General features: G+C 34.3%; 1 protein-coding gene across 9 annotated transcripts in view; it reads left to right on the top strand.

Moving 5' to 3' along the window:
- BLTP1 (bridge-like lipid transfer protein family member 1) overlaps positions 1 to 17,395 on the top strand; it is a 211,758-nt gene that overhangs the window by 16,845 nt on the left and 177,518 nt on the right. For all 9 annotated transcript variants that reach the window (XM_011748835.3, XM_011748834.3, XM_011748836.3 and 6 more), the window contains exons 3-7: positions 498 to 619; positions 3,238 to 3,354; positions 4,775 to 4,853; positions 6,033 to 6,097; positions 16,120 to 16,306. In XM_011748835.3, the coding sequence (XP_011747137.2) occupies positions 523 to 619; positions 3,238 to 3,354; positions 4,775 to 4,853; positions 6,033 to 6,097; positions 16,120 to 16,306 (545 nt within the window). In that variant the 5' untranslated portion in view covers positions 498 to 522. The remainder of the gene's footprint in view (positions 1 to 497; positions 620 to 3,237; positions 3,355 to 4,774; positions 4,854 to 6,032; positions 6,098 to 16,119; positions 16,307 to 17,395) is intronic.

Here is a 17,395-nt window from a genome sequence, read left to right as displayed (position 1 = left end):
CCAGCCTGACCAACATGGAGAAACCCCGTCTCTACTAAAAATACAAAATTAGCCGGGCGTGGTGACGCATGCCTGTAATCCCCCCAGCTACTCAGGAGGCTGAGGCAGGAGAATTGCTTGAACCTGGGAGGCAGAGGTTGCAGTGAGCCGAGATGGCGCTATTGTGCTCCAGCCTGGGTGACAGAGCAAAACTCCGTCTCAAAAAAAAGAATAATCACATTCCTCTTATTTTGAGCCAGAGTATAGTAATTGAACCTTAGTCAGTGCTTACATTTAGAATGATGAAATCAGGACATTACAGATATGATCCATTCTCTTACATTTTAGTAGAAATGTGGGCATTTTTGTTGTATTTTTGTATTCTCATCATTGAAAGAAACAGAAAGGTGATTTAATCAACTTTATTAAATTCACCCTTTTTTCCCCTTCATGATTTCTGTTGCAATTTTATAAACCTCTGATTGTAAATTTAACCTTTGACCTCTTTTGGCCTTTAGATGTTGTTCTGGAAAAACTTTAGTAATGGATCAAAGGAAGAATGAGAGTATTGTCCCTAGTATCACTCAGTTAGAAGATTTTCTTACAGAACACAATTCCAATGTTGTTTGGCTCCTTGTTGGTGAGTGGAATATTTTTCTTCTACTTTATTGTGTTTTAAGTATGGATTAACAGCTGCCAGATTTTAAACAGTGGTTGACTGAAGTTGGAACACTAACACTACCATTTATTTATTTTTAGGAAGGAAGATTGTTATTTATATTTCTTGAACATTTGTTCTGGAAACTGGTCTGAAATGCTCTACTTTTTCTTAGGCTGCCTTCTCATCTGACTTAGGGGAAGTGGAAAAAGAAGAAAAACATTGCACTTAGCTTATCTTTCCGGTTTCAGGTCACCTTCCCTACTTCTCGACTCAACACGCACACAAACACTTTTCTTTTGTTACAGAAATAATAAATCCTCAAATATAATTTTACTGTAAAAATAATTCTATTTTTATAGTAAAAGAATTATATGCTAATCTTTTAATCTCTTTCCTCACTCCTTATGTACTTTTCAGTGAGATCTGCTATTAATTTTTTTTGTATAATCTAGAAGTTTTCTAGGTATATACAAATAACTCTAAATAGCAGAGAGAGAAAGGAAATATGACTGACTGAATGAATGAATATGAATGAATGAGAGGGACAAATACAAAAATAATACCAGGGAAGGGTGAAATTATTGTAGACTGTGTCTGCTCTGGAAGTTTTCATGGGAGAATGGTATTTGACTTTAATTTTGGCATAAGAATTGGAAACAGAGGAAATTAGAAAGGGTAAGAGAGGAAAGGAAGGGTAATGATAATTTGTTGAACATCTTCTGTGTGCTAGATACCAGGTTGTACATATGTTGTTTCACTTAATGCTCAGAGTAGCTTTATAAAGGTAGGTTTTTGTTCTTTTCCTTTTAATTCCCTGTTGGGGAATTGAGGCCCTTAAAGATTAAGTAATTTATAAGGGTTACACAGGTGTTTTTTTTTATTTTATTTTTAATTTTTTTTATTTTTTATTTTTTCCTGAAGGGCTGCTTATGCTTCTTTCATGACACCCAAGGGTGTGGGTAGGAATATGTATGAATAGAGGTGAAGTGTCTGTTCCCTTTCCTGTCACCTCGAATTTTTCAGACTTTTTTCTGTTCTAAACACTTCCTTTCTTTGAGAAAAGAACAACAATAGTAACAAGCAGAAAAACATTGCGCAATTGTTTAATCCCTCTGTTTTACTATGAGGGTAGGGGGGCATGATATAATGAAAAGACTACAATTCATTGGAAACAACTAGTTGAAAAGAACCTCAGTGAATAGATCTGAGTGAAAGAAAAAGGAAGTTTATATAATATCACTTTGTTTCTTACTGCCAGCGAGCAGGGAATAATCAACTTTGCATCAGGAGTTTGCAACAAAAAAATGTTGATCCAAGTGATGCTTGAAGTGGTAGAAAGATTAGGAAGACTGTTTTTTAAATGCAGGCCATCTGCTTTACCTCAATTCTGACTATTGTTCTTATTGCATTTTTTTCATTTAATAAACAGTTATTTATTGGAAAAAAAAAAGAGAAGACTATAATTCCTGGCTTGTTTAATACTAAAAGCATATTTTCTCAGCAAATGCCTGTTGCCATTCTGAAGGGCTCATATAACAACCTACAGTTGACACAATGATTTATAGTAAAAATTTATACAAAATGACTTTAAACTTCAGATATAATGGCATATCATCAAAATAACTTTTCAAAATATTTTTTCTAGAATTTTTTTTTTTTTAAATGGTAAATCATAGCACTTACTACATCAAAGCTATTACCATCAGTCTAAGCTGCCCTGGGAATTGTATTTTATGTTGATTCTCAGTGATTGCTTTATCTATAATACATAATTGTTTAAAAGTTAAGGACTTAATATGATGTTACTAAAGGGTTATACAGGTTAAGTTGCTTTATATAACTTTCTCATAATTTAGAAGTAATACTTTTGAAAAGGATAAGTAAGAGCAAATTTATTATCAAAACAATGTTTTCCTGTGTTTTGCCTTTTGTATATTCATGAACTAGATTTTTTGAGAATATGAATTTTACAAGTAACTATATACTTTCATTGAAAAAAATAAATTTAGAATATCATTTAGTATAGCATATTCAATGGCATTCATCATAACTTACTGTCTTACTCATTACAGCAAAATATCTAGTTACAGGTGGCCTATTTAATATGGCTTTATACTAAATTCCAATGTCTTTTACTTAAAGCACACCTTTAAAAAGCAGAAGGTTTTTTTAAAGCAGAGATTTTAAAAATCATTACTTTTCTTCCTTTACAAGTAGCTATAGCTTGTTTCAGGAAATAACTTGGGAATGAACTTGTGTATGAGATGAGTTTTTGGCCCAATAAAGGTGAATTTGTTTCAGAATATTCAGAAACATGAATTTTCTTCTCCCAGAACATCTTTACATAATGTTTAATAACTAAAACAGTACGAAGAAGTGATAAAGTAAACAGAAAGGAAAGCAGGCATACTTGAAACATTGCTTTAATGGATCCGATTGGAATTTATGCTTTTCTGGATAATGAATGATGAAGAGGAAGAAAGCTGGATAAAGTATAATCAACCTGTGGTTTTAAAATTCCAAGTATTAAATTGTAAGAGGACACATTACCATGTAGAAGTAAATCCTATTATTTCTGATTTTTTTCCTCCCAACAGCTACCATTTTGTCCTGTGGATGGATTATTTACCTCACGTATTATAATTCCCGGAATGTTGGTCTTATTTTAACACTAGTTCTTAACAGATTATACAAGCATGGCTATATCCATATTGGTAAGTTTGAGTTAACACTGACTTTTTTTCTTCCTTATAATCTTGAGATGTTGTCTTACCATTTTCTGTTGCTATAACTGAATACCTGAGACTAGGTCATTTATAAAGAGAAGCAATTTATTTCTTATAGTTCTGGAGGCTGGGAAGTCCAAAGTTGAGGGGCTGTCTCTGATGAGGACCTTCTTGCCAGTGGGGACTCTGCAGAGTCTTGAGGTGGCACAGAGTGTTACATGGTGAGGGGACTGAGCTTGCTTGCTCAGGTCTCTTTTTCCTCTTGTAAAGCCACTGATGCCCCAACATCATGGCCTCCTTTAATCCTGAGTACTTCCCAAAGCTCTCATGTCTCAAATACTGTAGTCAGATTTCCCACCCGTCTAACACGTCATTGAGAATTAAGTTTCAACATGACTTTTAGAGTGAACAAACATTCAAACCATAGCAGATGTGTATTATAAATTTATATTTCATGAACAGATAGTAGCATTAGAAGTTTACCTTTGTTTCATGATTGTTAAAATAATCTAACTGGAATTTCTCTCACACAGCACTCCGTGACTTCATGATAATATCCACTTGGTTGTGTCCTTTACTCCATTATTTATTACTTCTTCAAGTGTTTCTATAGTAACTTTTTGACTTTTTTTTTTAACTTATAAAAGATGCTCATTAAAAGAATTTGAAAAACTTGGATATGTATAAAATATGGAAATAGAAATTTCTTGAGAGTCCACCGTTAAAAGAAAGTTTTTAATGTTCAATGTAGTTTTGGTTGTTTTTAAAGTAACCCATACTTTAAAAATATGTAAGTTGGAATCATCTTGTGTGTTTCATTTTATGGCCTGCTTTATTAATTCAATTTTTGACTACTTAAAAGTAGGAAATTTACAGGTAGATAGGAGGAGGGTGTATTAGGAAGCTGTGTGCTTTGAAAGCCCGAAACCAATGGGAGAAAGGGGTGGGGAGAGATGACTGGAGAGAACCATGCTAACCTGCCTTACTGAGTACCTCTTAGCCGACATAAAACTTCTTTCAAACATAAATTGTCTTCCATTAATTTGAGGCAATGGCTGGTTCCTGCAGTCACTCAAGTTACTAAAGAAAAATGGTGAATTAGTCACTACTTTGGGTTTATTTAATGGCTGTGCATAATTAAGGGAATTGTCCATGTGAGGCAGTGACTTAAACTAATATCCTCTTCTGATTATTTAGTAGCTTACTTCATAGTGATGATATGTATGGCACTTTTTGTTTTATTGGGGAAAGAATGATGGAAAATCAGTAAGGCTGTAAGGGTATCAGGAAGGAAATGAGAAGAGATGCTTATTGAATAAATTGAGTGCTAATGTTATTTTAAACTTTAAGGCCCCTAATGTCTGTTAAAACAGTTGCATTAACTGCTGTTTTTTCTTTCCTGTGATAGGTTCCTTCTCTTTCTCTGTTCTTTCTGGAAAAGTCATGGTTCGTGAAATCTATTACATTACAGAAGACATGTCTATTAGGTAACAAAATTAAAACATTAAAAAGGACCCATGTTAAACATACTTTAAAAATATTGTTAAAATGTTTTATGATATTTTATTTAATGTGACTTGCTTCTTCAAATAAAACTAAATCAAATTTTTTTTCCAGTAAATCATACTTGGTAAATTGATGTTTTAAAATATTTTGTCAGTGGATTAATTTAGCAGAATATAAAAATAGCAGTTTATAGAAATGAATACTTTCATTTCTAGATGAGAAAGTGAACCTTCAAATTGCCTGATCATTTTATATCATAGAGTTCATAGTAGTCATTTGTTATATACAGCAAGGTTTAGAGATATTGGTAGCTGTCATCCATTAGCTCCTTATTAGAGATAATACGTTTGTAGAATTGTTTCGCATTTGTTAGAAACTATTTTTATTTGAAGAAGGAAACACAAATATGAATATAATAAGGATATGATTGAAATGTTCCTTCTTCTTTAAGTCTTGAAAGAAAAGCCTACTCTGTTTTTGTGATTTTCTTAAAATTTGTGACTTAGGTAGAGTTCAAAAGTTTTGAATTAATTGAGAGGTGCTAGAGTTTGGTGATGCTCACACCTCACTTAGAACTATAGGAGACTTCTATGCTAGTCTACAATTATTTCCAAATCAAAAGTGAAAAATGAAAAGCTAAGAGACTGTAAGTCCATCCCTTTGGGGCATGATAGGTTATTTTTGAGAAATGAAGGAACATCCTTAAAAGTTTCCCTTTTGTGTGCTAACATCCCTCTTTCAAGATTTGGCTTATTGTTATATAATTCTTTTCCCTCTCTCTTGTAGACCTAGGTATCTAATTTTTTATTTAAAAAAATATCATTTGAAAAGGAAAACATTTCTGTTAGCACTTCATTTTCCTGTGACCATTAGAAGAATATTATATTTCAAAACATGTTGTATATGATAAATATATACAATTTTTATTTGTCAAAAATCTTTAGCTATGCAAAGTCTTTTCCTTTTTTAACTAGAAGATCATGAAACATACTTTATAAGTCTTTGTTCATGAAAAGATGTGTGTTTACGTATGCCAATGTTCTTTAGAGGATTTCCTGTATTTCCTTATTCATTATCAATTGCCTGCCTTTTGGAATAACTAAGAAATGAATTAAGTACATTATTACTTAAATTCTAATTTTGTAATTTCCCTTTCTTAGAATTCAAGATGGATTTATCATTTTTCGGTGGTGGAAAATGTATAACCCAAAACAGAAGCAACATGGTGAGTTTTCCTTTTTTTGTGTGTTTAAAATGTTCAATCATATAATCAGGATTTTATGAAAACTAATTAAAATTAGATATGACCAGTTAGGAAAGTTTCATTTTTAGGCTGGGTGTGGTGGCTCATATCTGTAATCCCAGCACTTTGGGAGGCTGAGGCGGGTGGATCACCTGAGGTCAGGAGTTCGAGACCAGCCTGGCCAACATGATGAAACCCCGTCTCTACTAAAAATATAAAAAATTAGCTGGGTGTGGTGGCGTGCACCTGTAATCCCAGCTATTCAGGAGGCTGAGACAGGAGAATTGCTTGAACCCAGGAGGCGGATGTTGCAGTGAGCCAAGATCATGCCACTGCACTCCAACCTGGGCAACAAGAGCGAAACTCGTCTCCAAAAAAAAAAAAAAAAAAAAGAAAAAAGTTTAATTTTTAAAAATGAGTAAATGAGTGAAGAGAATTATTATTAACTTTTAGTAGCATTAGCTGTGATTTAAATGAGAGGTATATACTCTTCAGTAAGGTGTCACATTTTACCAAAATTAATAATTTGAATTATTTGCAAAAATATATATAAAATACAAAATACTCCAAACAAAGGTAAATTTTAAAACAACAAATTAAAAGTACACTACCACTCATATTTTAAAAATAAACCAAGGAGAATGAATCAGCAACATTCACTTTCACTTCAGAGTATCTTTCACATAGTAATACTTTTATGAGTAATTTACTTGTTAAACAATTTTTCAGGTAAATACTTCTACTCCAGTGTAGGATTTTTCTCTTATTACTTCTTAGGATAATTGAGAAAAAAATGATAAAGGCCTAATCCTTCAAAAAACAAATATTTAGAAGATGTAATTTTCCTAATATTTTACCATAGTTCTTTGGCCCATGTTCCCTCCTATTTCCTCAGATTTATCACATGACTAACAGCTAAAATAATCCCTAAACTGTTATATCAAGCACTTCATCACCTTTACTTGCTGTAGTTTAAATCCTGAAATAAACGGACTAGGAAACACACTGGTATTTTAATGTGTATGAAGTATTCCGGCACTTGATAGTAACAAACCCAGTTTTAAACACATTAAACTCTATCATTTGCTAGTGGGAAACCTTTCCTCAGTAATCATCCTTGATCTCTCCTCAGGCCGCTAGGGTCAAATATCTAGCAGCTTACTCAGTATCTCTAATTTTATGTGTGACAGGTTTCTTACTCTTGAAATATCCAACCAAACACCTGATCTTCCCACCCAAACCTACCCCACAGTATTTTCCATCTTATCAACAGCAACTCTATCTTTTCTACTGCTCAGGCCAAAAATTTTGACTGCTGTCTTTTGTGTCCCAGAGGTCATCATCAAATCCTGTCAGCTTTCCTTTCATCCTACATCCAGAATCCAACTACTCCCCACACTGGCCCAAGCCACCATCATCATCTACCTGTTTTATCACATAATCTCCTAACTAGTCTTCCTGCTTCGGTGCACTTGTTCCTCAACCTGCTGTTAAGACACTGGCCAGATCTTTTAAAAATGTAAGATCATTTTATTTCTCTCTCTTCCCAAATTTTCCCGTGGCTTCCCATCTCACTCAGAACAACACCGAGGTCTTGTAAGTGACCTGTAGAATCCTACATACTTCCTCTACATAGCCCATAAAATCCTGTGTTCCTATAAATATTCTATAAAATTCCTTCTACCTCCTGACCATCTTATCTTCCACCCCACTCCAAATAAACTGGCCTGTTGGTGTTGGTGATGAAACTGCAGCAGAGCTACCATGAAATGTTGGCCTCTGGATATTCACAGTATTCATTCCCTTATTTGCTTGGTGGTTCTGTTTATCTATCAATGAAGCTTTTCCTGAGTACTTTTGTAAAGCAGCGCCCTCCCCCACAAACTAGCACTCTCTGTTCCACTAACCTTGCTTTTATTTTCTTCAATGCTGTATTTTCCTCGTGTACTCCTTGATGCTATATATATATATTTATTTGCTTATTAATGGAGTCTACCTGACTTGAATGAAGCAAGCTCTGTAAGGGGTGGGACTTGTTTTATTCTCTATTGTATACTTGGTGTCTAGAAAAATGCTTAGTACGTGGAAGAACTCATTTGTATAAAAGAGTAACAGAGAATCTTTCTACCAGTCATACTTCTAAGTAAAACAAAACATTGAGAAACATACCTTATAGAATGCTTGAAAACCTAACATGTGGAGGCATAATAAATCTAAAATAGCATATGTTTCTAATCCCAGATAGACCCATACAAGTAGAAAGTAATTCTTATGAGATTCTTCAAGGTTATAAACAACCCAATCAGAATTTACCAGGAAACTCTTTTAAATTATTTGTTTTCAAATTTACATAAGCAATAGTTTACTAATATACCTGAATACAAATGTCCTGATTAATAGGCATATGCTTTAAAGGCTAGTTGATGAGCTGCAGAAGCAGCAGTGGGGGAGATTAAGAGCCTGGACCTGCCCCTAATTGGATCAGCAGTGATGAATAAACAAATGGTGACTGTATGAAAATAAAAACAAGATTACTCTCAAATCCATCTCTAACTTGCTGGGCATGTACAACAGATTCTGTCCTTTCAATATAACAGCTATGATATGGTATGCCTTCATTAATTGGAGACACCAAGGCATAAAGAGGAAGGTATTAATTTCTGAATGTATGTTGACAACACTGATAAACACTAAATACTGAATACTAAAATATTGTAAGATCCCCCTCAACATTCCTTATCCTATTTTTCAGCTTTTATTCTCCCATTATTATCTCATTATTATTTTATTATTTATTTTCACCTCTGCAACCAGAATGTATCCTTCGGCATTAGTGAAGAATTTTTCCTATGTTCACTGCCCTATCTCTGGTGCCTAAAACAGTGACTAGTACATAGAAGATGTTGAATAAACAATTGTTAAATTATTAAATAAAAATAATAAATAGGTTTAAAAATTTTAAGTAAGATTGAACAAAATGCCTAAATCACTCTTTTCCTTCCAAAAATCACCTTAGAAAAGTATTGAACAAATAGCAAGTCTGTAATCATTTAAAAAGCACCTTCTGAGGCAAGGCATGTTGGCTCATGCCTGTAATCCCAGTGCTTTGGGAGGCTGAAGTGGGAGGATCGCTTGAACCAGGAGTTTGATACCAGCTTATACAATATAGCAAGACCATGTCTCTACGAAAATTTTTAAAAATGAGCTGGGTGTGGTGGTATATGCCAGTAGGCTTAGCTACCTGGCCTGAGATGGGAACATGCCTCAGGCTAAGTTACAGTAAGCTATGATCACACCACTGCACTCCAACCTGGGTGGCAGAGGAAGACCTTTTCTCTAAAAAATAAATAAATAAATAAATAAAAGTGCCACTTAGTCTTATATTTTAAAAGAGAAACATTTAGCTCAGTTCACATCCCACCTTTGTTTGTTATCTTGTTTCAATTTAGTTCTCCTGCATTAATAATATTCCAGCCAAAGACCTGTATGATTAAACAGTAAATCAGATCTCCAAGCTTGGGTTGATCTCCATGCTTACATGGTCTGTATTTTCTTCATGGCTTCTGTCCAGGATCTTTTTTGTTAATATTCCTAGCCTTCTGCCATCCTTAGGAGTATTTTATGTGGCAACTCCTTTCATCCTCTGTACCTGCACCGCAGTATTACACACTTAGATACAAAGAGACAGGTTGCCTAAAAGCATACCCATAGAACAGAAACACGGGGAAAAGGACACATATAGAGGCATATATGTGTACACAGAAAAGGCATGCACATATAGGTACACTTATGTACAGATAAACATTTTCAAAGATGAGTACATACATGCATACACACTCACACAGCCATACATGCATGCGCACAAGTGCTAGTACACTGACTGTATTCCCTTCACAGAGATAAATGCGCACACAGTGGCTACATGCAAGGTATCCTCCCTGCCCCCCACATACAGACTGAGTACCATTCCACATCGACGGAGGCATATCCCCAACAGGGAGCATGTCGCCTCACAAACAAGTATCCCTCCAAAAGACAGGCACTTCTTCCAAAAGCATCCATCTCTCATATACACGTGCACGTAGACACACACACACACACACACACACACACACACACACACACACACAGCTTCTTTAAAAAAAAGTAATACATTGAGAATGGCTGCGTTAGATTCTTCAGGAACTGGACAAAGGAGGTAAATAAATAGTAGAAAGGATATAGGATGTGATCCCTGTAACATCATTTACTAATATTGTGACTTAAGGCAAGAATTTTAGCCACTCTGAGCCTCATTTTTTTTTAACTGTAAAATGAGGACACCTCTACTTACCTCTAGAATTGCTGTACAAAATACATACTAGTTTTTTTCTCTTTGAAGGTCAAATTCTTCCTAGTCGTGTAAATTATATATGTTTTCAAGTTACTCTTTTAAGATAATCTTTCATTTCAGAATGTGATATAATGTTCAGAATAATAATAAAGGCCCAGCTCAGCTCTATTGCACTCTTGCTGTGTTCCAGGTACTGTTCTAGGCACTCTATGCACATAATTTTATTTAATCCTCACAACAACCCTAGCGATTGGAGCCCAGGATTATACAACCAGCAAGAAGTAGATTGGAACCCAGATACTAAACTCTTCACAAAATAAAAGTAAAAGTAAATGCATGTTGTAGAACTGCTTAAGTCTTCTGAACAAACAGCTGATTGAGACTCCTTGTTTTCCAAAGAGAAATTAGAAAGAAGATACGTATTTAATTATGTAATTGGGACACATGCTATTTGTAGTAAAAAAGGCAAGGTGCAGAAGTGCTGCCAAGGCCTTATAATTCTTAGAATCAATACAAAGACAAAACAGTCTACTGACCTTTTAAAAACTGCTCAGGGTTTCCTATCTATGTAATTTATTTAACAAACAAGGTTTAGATGTAACCAGTTTTAAATTACACTAATCGATTATAGTAGGCTAAAACCTCTAAGTAATAAAATAACAGAAAGGGACATGCTTGACATAAGAATTTGTTGTGGTTAAGAAGAAAGCATGACTATTTATTCAGATCCATACTCATTTAAACATTATATCATTGCCTATTAAGAAGCAACTGGTTTTACAGTTTATTTTCCAAAAGACAGTCTTTATCCAAAAAAAAAAAAGAGTTTTGATGGATATAATTGGTCTTTAGCTGACAATCATATATATAGCAGATCACTAATTTTATAACCTAGGGAATATTTACAAACATCCTGTGGTAAACAAACTAGATGTGTTCTTTTTTTTTTTTAAAGAGCTGTACTGGACAACTGATAGATCTAAATGTGCTCCTAGCATAGAATTTGGGCACTTGAACACTCCTCCTTTTTCCTAATAGAGAAATTCAAAAACAGTAATAAAAATCTTGGTCCTACCTACAGACAGACTTTGGTCCATATCCTTGGAAGGCTGAATGCACATCTGTCTATTCAGGCATATGCCCCAGTTAGGCTTCTAATTTTTCCACCAAGAAACATCAACTTCCATCTTGGTTAACTGTCAAAGCATATGGATCTGCCCTTAATTGGCAAGAAATACTGACTATAAGGTCTTGTTAGTGGACATAATCTGTTTTAATATTATATATAATGATTGTGTAATCTACTAATCTTGTTAGACTTTATCAAAAGCTTAGTTTGCAGCCTACTCATTCCTCTATCTACTATAGTCTAAATTCTGTCCCTGAGTAATGTTAGACCAATAATGTACTTAAACTAAATTATTTATTCCTGCATTACTATTTGACATTATGTCTTTACTTTTGAAGGGTATGACAGTGAGCATGTTGTTAAGAATGTCATCCTTCATACTAGAGAATTTCCTTTAAAAAAGCACAGGGAAGAAAACTTAATTGACTCTTCACCAATGTTGTGCTCTGCTTGATGAGAATTAAATGCCATACTGTAGGTAAACATTTGAGCAAATTATTAGTAATTGCAAAAGTAATAATTGATAACATCTACCAACCTCTAACATCACTGTAAAATAGAGGTGTGGAATCTTTTTTTCTATTGAAAATCATTGGCACACAAAAAATTTTAAAAAGAACACTCAAGCCAAAAACAATTTAAATATTCTTAAATGTTAAGAAGAATACAGAATATCCAAAAATTATGATATTTCTGCTCTAGATTATGGGCAATTACAGACAGCATACAGAGAGACAGCAATATGCTAATATCTAAAGAGTGACAAAAAGAATTCAAGACTTTGACAGAAATTATGGGGGAAAGTCAGTCAAGGGAAGGCCAGTATTTAAGCTATTTCTATTAACCTGAGGTGTATGAATCTGAAGTAGTGACTACATTTTGCTATGTCCTTTCAAAGAAGCTGAGTTTATGGCACTCCCCTGCCCTCTCCTGAGTTTATTGACTGTGCCTGCCAGGTGTTCAGCGTCCTCCATACGCAGTTTCCAAATCATCCCCTATTACCCCGTTACCTTAAATTTACCACCAAATTGAATTTCTAAACACACCCATTTTCTAACCTCAGTGCCATTAGTCTAATCAGTTATTCCATCTGAGTTCGCGTCCCCTCCACATCTGTCTGACATAATCCTACTCACTCATCATCATGCATGCTCCTTGAGGAATAAGGCATTCACAAGAGCCCTCCATCTACCATTCTGCTTCCTGACAAACGGGCAGAACTCTGTTGTCAAACCATGACCCTGTTGGGCCCATACCAAATGGTCTATATCAAAGTTAGAAGTTCTCAGTATTTTTCCTCCATTCATATTCACTGCTTCCTTTCTTCTTTAATTGTAATTGTTCATATGCATCTGCTCCACCAAATCGATTCAAGTAGCACTCATTTCCCTCTTTCTTTTTTTAAATCCCCCTCCCATCTTAACACAATAATTAATAAAGTGAATGCCATATAAATACCTGTTAAAGATTTTTATCAAAAACACCTCTTTCATGAAAGACACTTGGGTCAGTTATTCTTGACTTCATACTTGTATTCTGGTGAGGAGCAAGTCATTTTAAGGAGATGTAATATTTCATGATCAAATGAAGTAACTACTTTTCTCAAAAAGAAAAAAAGCTGGGTTGGGTACAGTAGCTCACACTGGTAATCCCAGCACTTTGGAAGGCCTAGGTGGGAGGATTGCTCGAGCCCAGAAGTTTGAGACTAACCTGGGTAGCATAGTGAAACCCTGTTTCTACAAAAAATACAAAAATTAGCCAGACATGGTGACACGTGCCTGTGGTCCCAGGTACTTGGGAGGCTGAGGTGGGAGGATCGCTTGAGCCATGGAGGTTGAGGCTGCAGTGAGCCATGATTGCATCACTGCACACCATGCTGGGGGACAGAGCGAGACCCTGTCTAGAATCAGAGAACTTCTAAAATCAGAAAATTCTAAAGTGGTCAGTGTCATTAGGCTTAGCTTTAAACTGTCAGTTGCCTCTGGATACTGCAGGTGTCTTCATCCTTTCCACAAGCTGCATTCAATATTTATGGTAAGAATTTCCAAGGACTTCTTTGGGCCCCAGTTGACAAGGCTGTTTTATAATACAAGGAGCACTGGACTGGAAGTTAGCAGACCTAGGTTTTTGCTCTGACTCTACAAGTTACAATCACAGGAATTTCTCTTTTTTAATCAGCAAAATGAGAGGTTTTGAAAGTATTAGTTATTTCCAAGTCGATGAGGGGTTTTGAGATAAATTGTTTCCAAGTTTTGTTCTTTGGAACAAAATTCTAGGGTTAATAGCTTGGGATATTAGTTCAAATAGACCGCTTTCTCTACTTTCCAACCTCACTGTCCCCCTACAGCTTTATTTATTCACACAAATATTATAAACACTGAAAATAATTGAGAATAAAATATATAGTGCAAATATACAAAGAGATACATTTTTCTTTCAAAATCATAAACCAGCTATATAAACAAAAAAATTTTTGTTTCAGCTCCACTGTAATCTTGTTAGAAATATGGCTTATGTTAACTAAATATGTTTTTAAAAAAGAAAAATTTAGACAAAAGAGCAAATCATCTAACAAATAGACTGCAAGATTAATAGAAGTGTGACATGCAGGGGAAAATATGCACCTAAAGTAAATCTCTCTAAGGAATAAACTAGACAGACTTTACAAATGAAATCAAAGGCAGAAATATTGGGCCTGCTGAAAGTAAAGTGAATGTGTCAAAGCCAAGACTGAAAAGAATGTGGCTCTTAGGAATAATTTTAGTCATCTCTGTAGTATAAGTAAGATATCTTCACTTAAATGCCACCTAAAATTATTCTTTAGATAGTTGATAGCAGTTGCTAAGAAAAAAAGTTTGTAGGGCCAGGCGTGGTGGCTCACGCCTGTAATCCCAGCACTTTGGGAGGGTGAGGCGGGCAGATCACCTGATGTCAGGAGCTGGAGACCAGCCTGGACAACATGGTGAAACCCTGTCTCTACTGAAAATACAAAAATTAGCCAGGCATGATGGTAGGTGTCTGTAATCCCAGCTCCTTGGGAGGCTGAGGTGGGAGAATTGCTGGAACTTGGGAGTCGGAGGTTGCAGTGAGCGGAGATTGTGCTATTGTACTCCAGCCTGGGCAACAGAGGGAGACTGTGTCTCAAAAAAAAAAAAAAAAAAAAAAATTCGTAACAGTTGCTAAGAAAAAAGGAAAAATGCTGGTTTAACAACTGGTACTATACAATCACAGTCTAGAGACTCATTAACATACTGCCTTTCTAAACCACACACGAGAAACTGCAAAATGCCCATTTCAAACTCTCTCAGAATACCTTATTGTATGACAAAACTTAGCCTTTGTTCAAACTTATCTAATGAACAACTGCTCTAGCTGTTGGAATACTTTTTCCAGACACGAAATCTTCCCCTAATATTCTGATTTCGTTGTTTCTACAGACTCCAAATACTAGCCCATTTACGCCAGTCTCATCAGGGAGGAGTACATCATATAGTATAGAAGTGGGGAAAGGCTATGTGGGGCAAGGGAATGATAGCAAAATGATAGAAGACTAAATACTAGTGAAGTAATAGTGAAATCTAAAGTAATTTTGGCTGGCTCAAACTTGTAAGTTTAAACCTATTTTCCTGTAGGAATAAAGTTATAAATGACAGTAGATTACTAGGTGAAAAGAAAGGATTTTTCAACCAAGTGATGATAAAATTAGAGTTTTGTAAACTTCATAGTTTTAAAAAACATCTGTTATAAAGTGGAAAACAATTAAATATCCATAAATGTTTGAATTTGTTTAATAGAGATAAAAATGGATAAAGGTTATAAAAAAGAGGTACCAGAAAAAAAAGGTAGTTCTTTCATTTGGTAACAAAAGAAAGCATTGATTGTGGTACCTTTCTTCTGTGGCACTCTTTGGTTGACATGTGATGCATTGTTTTAGATTATTTCCTGAGTAGAAACAAGTGCCTCATCCATCACTTTAAATGGATTCCTTAATTACTATTGCTATTTCTACTTAATGTAATTATGTCTTTTATTTAAGAGAAGATTGAAGTTCACAGTTCATAAAACCTATGTTTTAGTGTTATGTGTGTTTAAAGAAATAAGTATTTATGAAAAATTGTAGTTTCTGTGATGCAAAAGTTCAAATACCAATATGATACTTAAATAAAGCATCATACTTTAAATATTTTACTGCATGTATTTTGGTATAAAATTATGGCTATATTAGGATAAAAGTGTACTTTTACTCTTTAAATGATACTTTACTATTCTTAGCATAACAATCTTTAATTTTTTTCAGTATGTAACTGGAATCTAGAAATTAAAGTTGTTTTTAGAATGCTAAATTAAAATATAACAGAAACATCAACTTTTTTCTTTTTTTGTCCAGTGTTTTGTATTTATTTTATTAGTATGCCTCTCTGTATCGTAGAATTCTATTTTAAAATAAATTAAATTACTTTAGCTGTGTAAAAATGTTTGCATAAAAACTTTGAAGTTCTTGAAAAGTTGACTAAAAAATTTTTTTGTAATTGGTGTCTTTAGATCCAAAGGCAGAAACCAGGTTATACATCACAGTCAATGACTTTGAATTTCATGTCTATAATCGTTCGGATCTTTATGGACGCCTTCAAGAGTTGTTCGGTTTGGAGCCAACAATAATTCCACCCAAGAAAGAAGATGATAAAACACGGGAAAATGGAAGGACAAGAACCCAATCGAAAATTGAAAGGTTCAGTGTCATACTTGAATTTTATTAATCTCTAGCATTAAACATTTGTCTTTATTGGAATATCATTGAGGCTGTGCACCTAGACAGAGCCCAATGTTGTTTTGCAAATTAAAACTTTTAGTAACATAAATAATTATATAATTATTTGAGAAATTGTGATAATATAGAATATTTAATCTAAAAAAGTCCTGTTCTATTCCCCTGTGCACGAATCCTACTTTTCTCTATATTAATAACTACCGTTATGAATTTAGTTTTTATCCTTTTGAATGTATGTACATAAATGTATACATACATATTTAAGGTGCATGTACAAATACATGATTTTGTTCTGTGTGTTTCTAAACATATATGTTTAGAATATGTGCCTCATATAGTGTGTATTGTTCTGTAATTTGCTTTTTATGCAGCAGTTTGTCTGTAAGCTTGTTCCATATCTGTATATGTAGGTCTGCTTTTAAAAATACATATCTGTGTATGTAGGTCTACCTACAAAATTATTCTAGAACAGGATCAGCAAACTTAGACCTATAGCACAAGTCTAGCCTACTGCCTGTTTTGTATATAGAGTTTTATTGGGACATAGCCATGCATATTTATTTATATATTATCTATCTATTTAGTGAATTGCTGTGAAATTTTCATTTCTTAAAATTTGTATAATTCGTATAGGGCCAGTTTTCTTACTCTTGGCTTATCATTTTCATTTCATTAAGGGAGAATTAATTTGGCACAAGGCATTTGGGCAAGGGAAGGAAGAGGAGTAACTGGATCGTTTTCAGAAGTGCTTAAAACAGTAGACAAACATCAAAGTAACTTGTACCTTAATCATTTATGTTTTAGTGACAACTTTGGCTGTCTTAAAAAATGTCGTTTGGTAACATAATGGGCAAAATGGTAGATGTAATGATAGCATATCATCCCTTATTGTTTTGTCATTAAAGCTTGTTATTCTAAAAACATAGTTTTATTATTATAGCTTATCCATCTAAAGTTGATATGATCGAGTGCTCCAGTAGACAGCTTTAGGACTATTAGTATTCCTTCAGATGATCATTGTTCTGTTTACTGAAGTAGTCATTAGATATA

This window comes from Macaca nemestrina, chromosome 3, assembly GCF_043159975.1.
Source record: "Macaca nemestrina isolate mMacNem1 chromosome 3, mMacNem.hap1, whole genome shotgun sequence".
NCBI lineage: Eukaryota > Metazoa > Chordata > Mammalia > Primates > Cercopithecidae > Macaca > Macaca nemestrina.
This window is presented reverse-complemented; position numbering and strand designations above follow the sequence as displayed.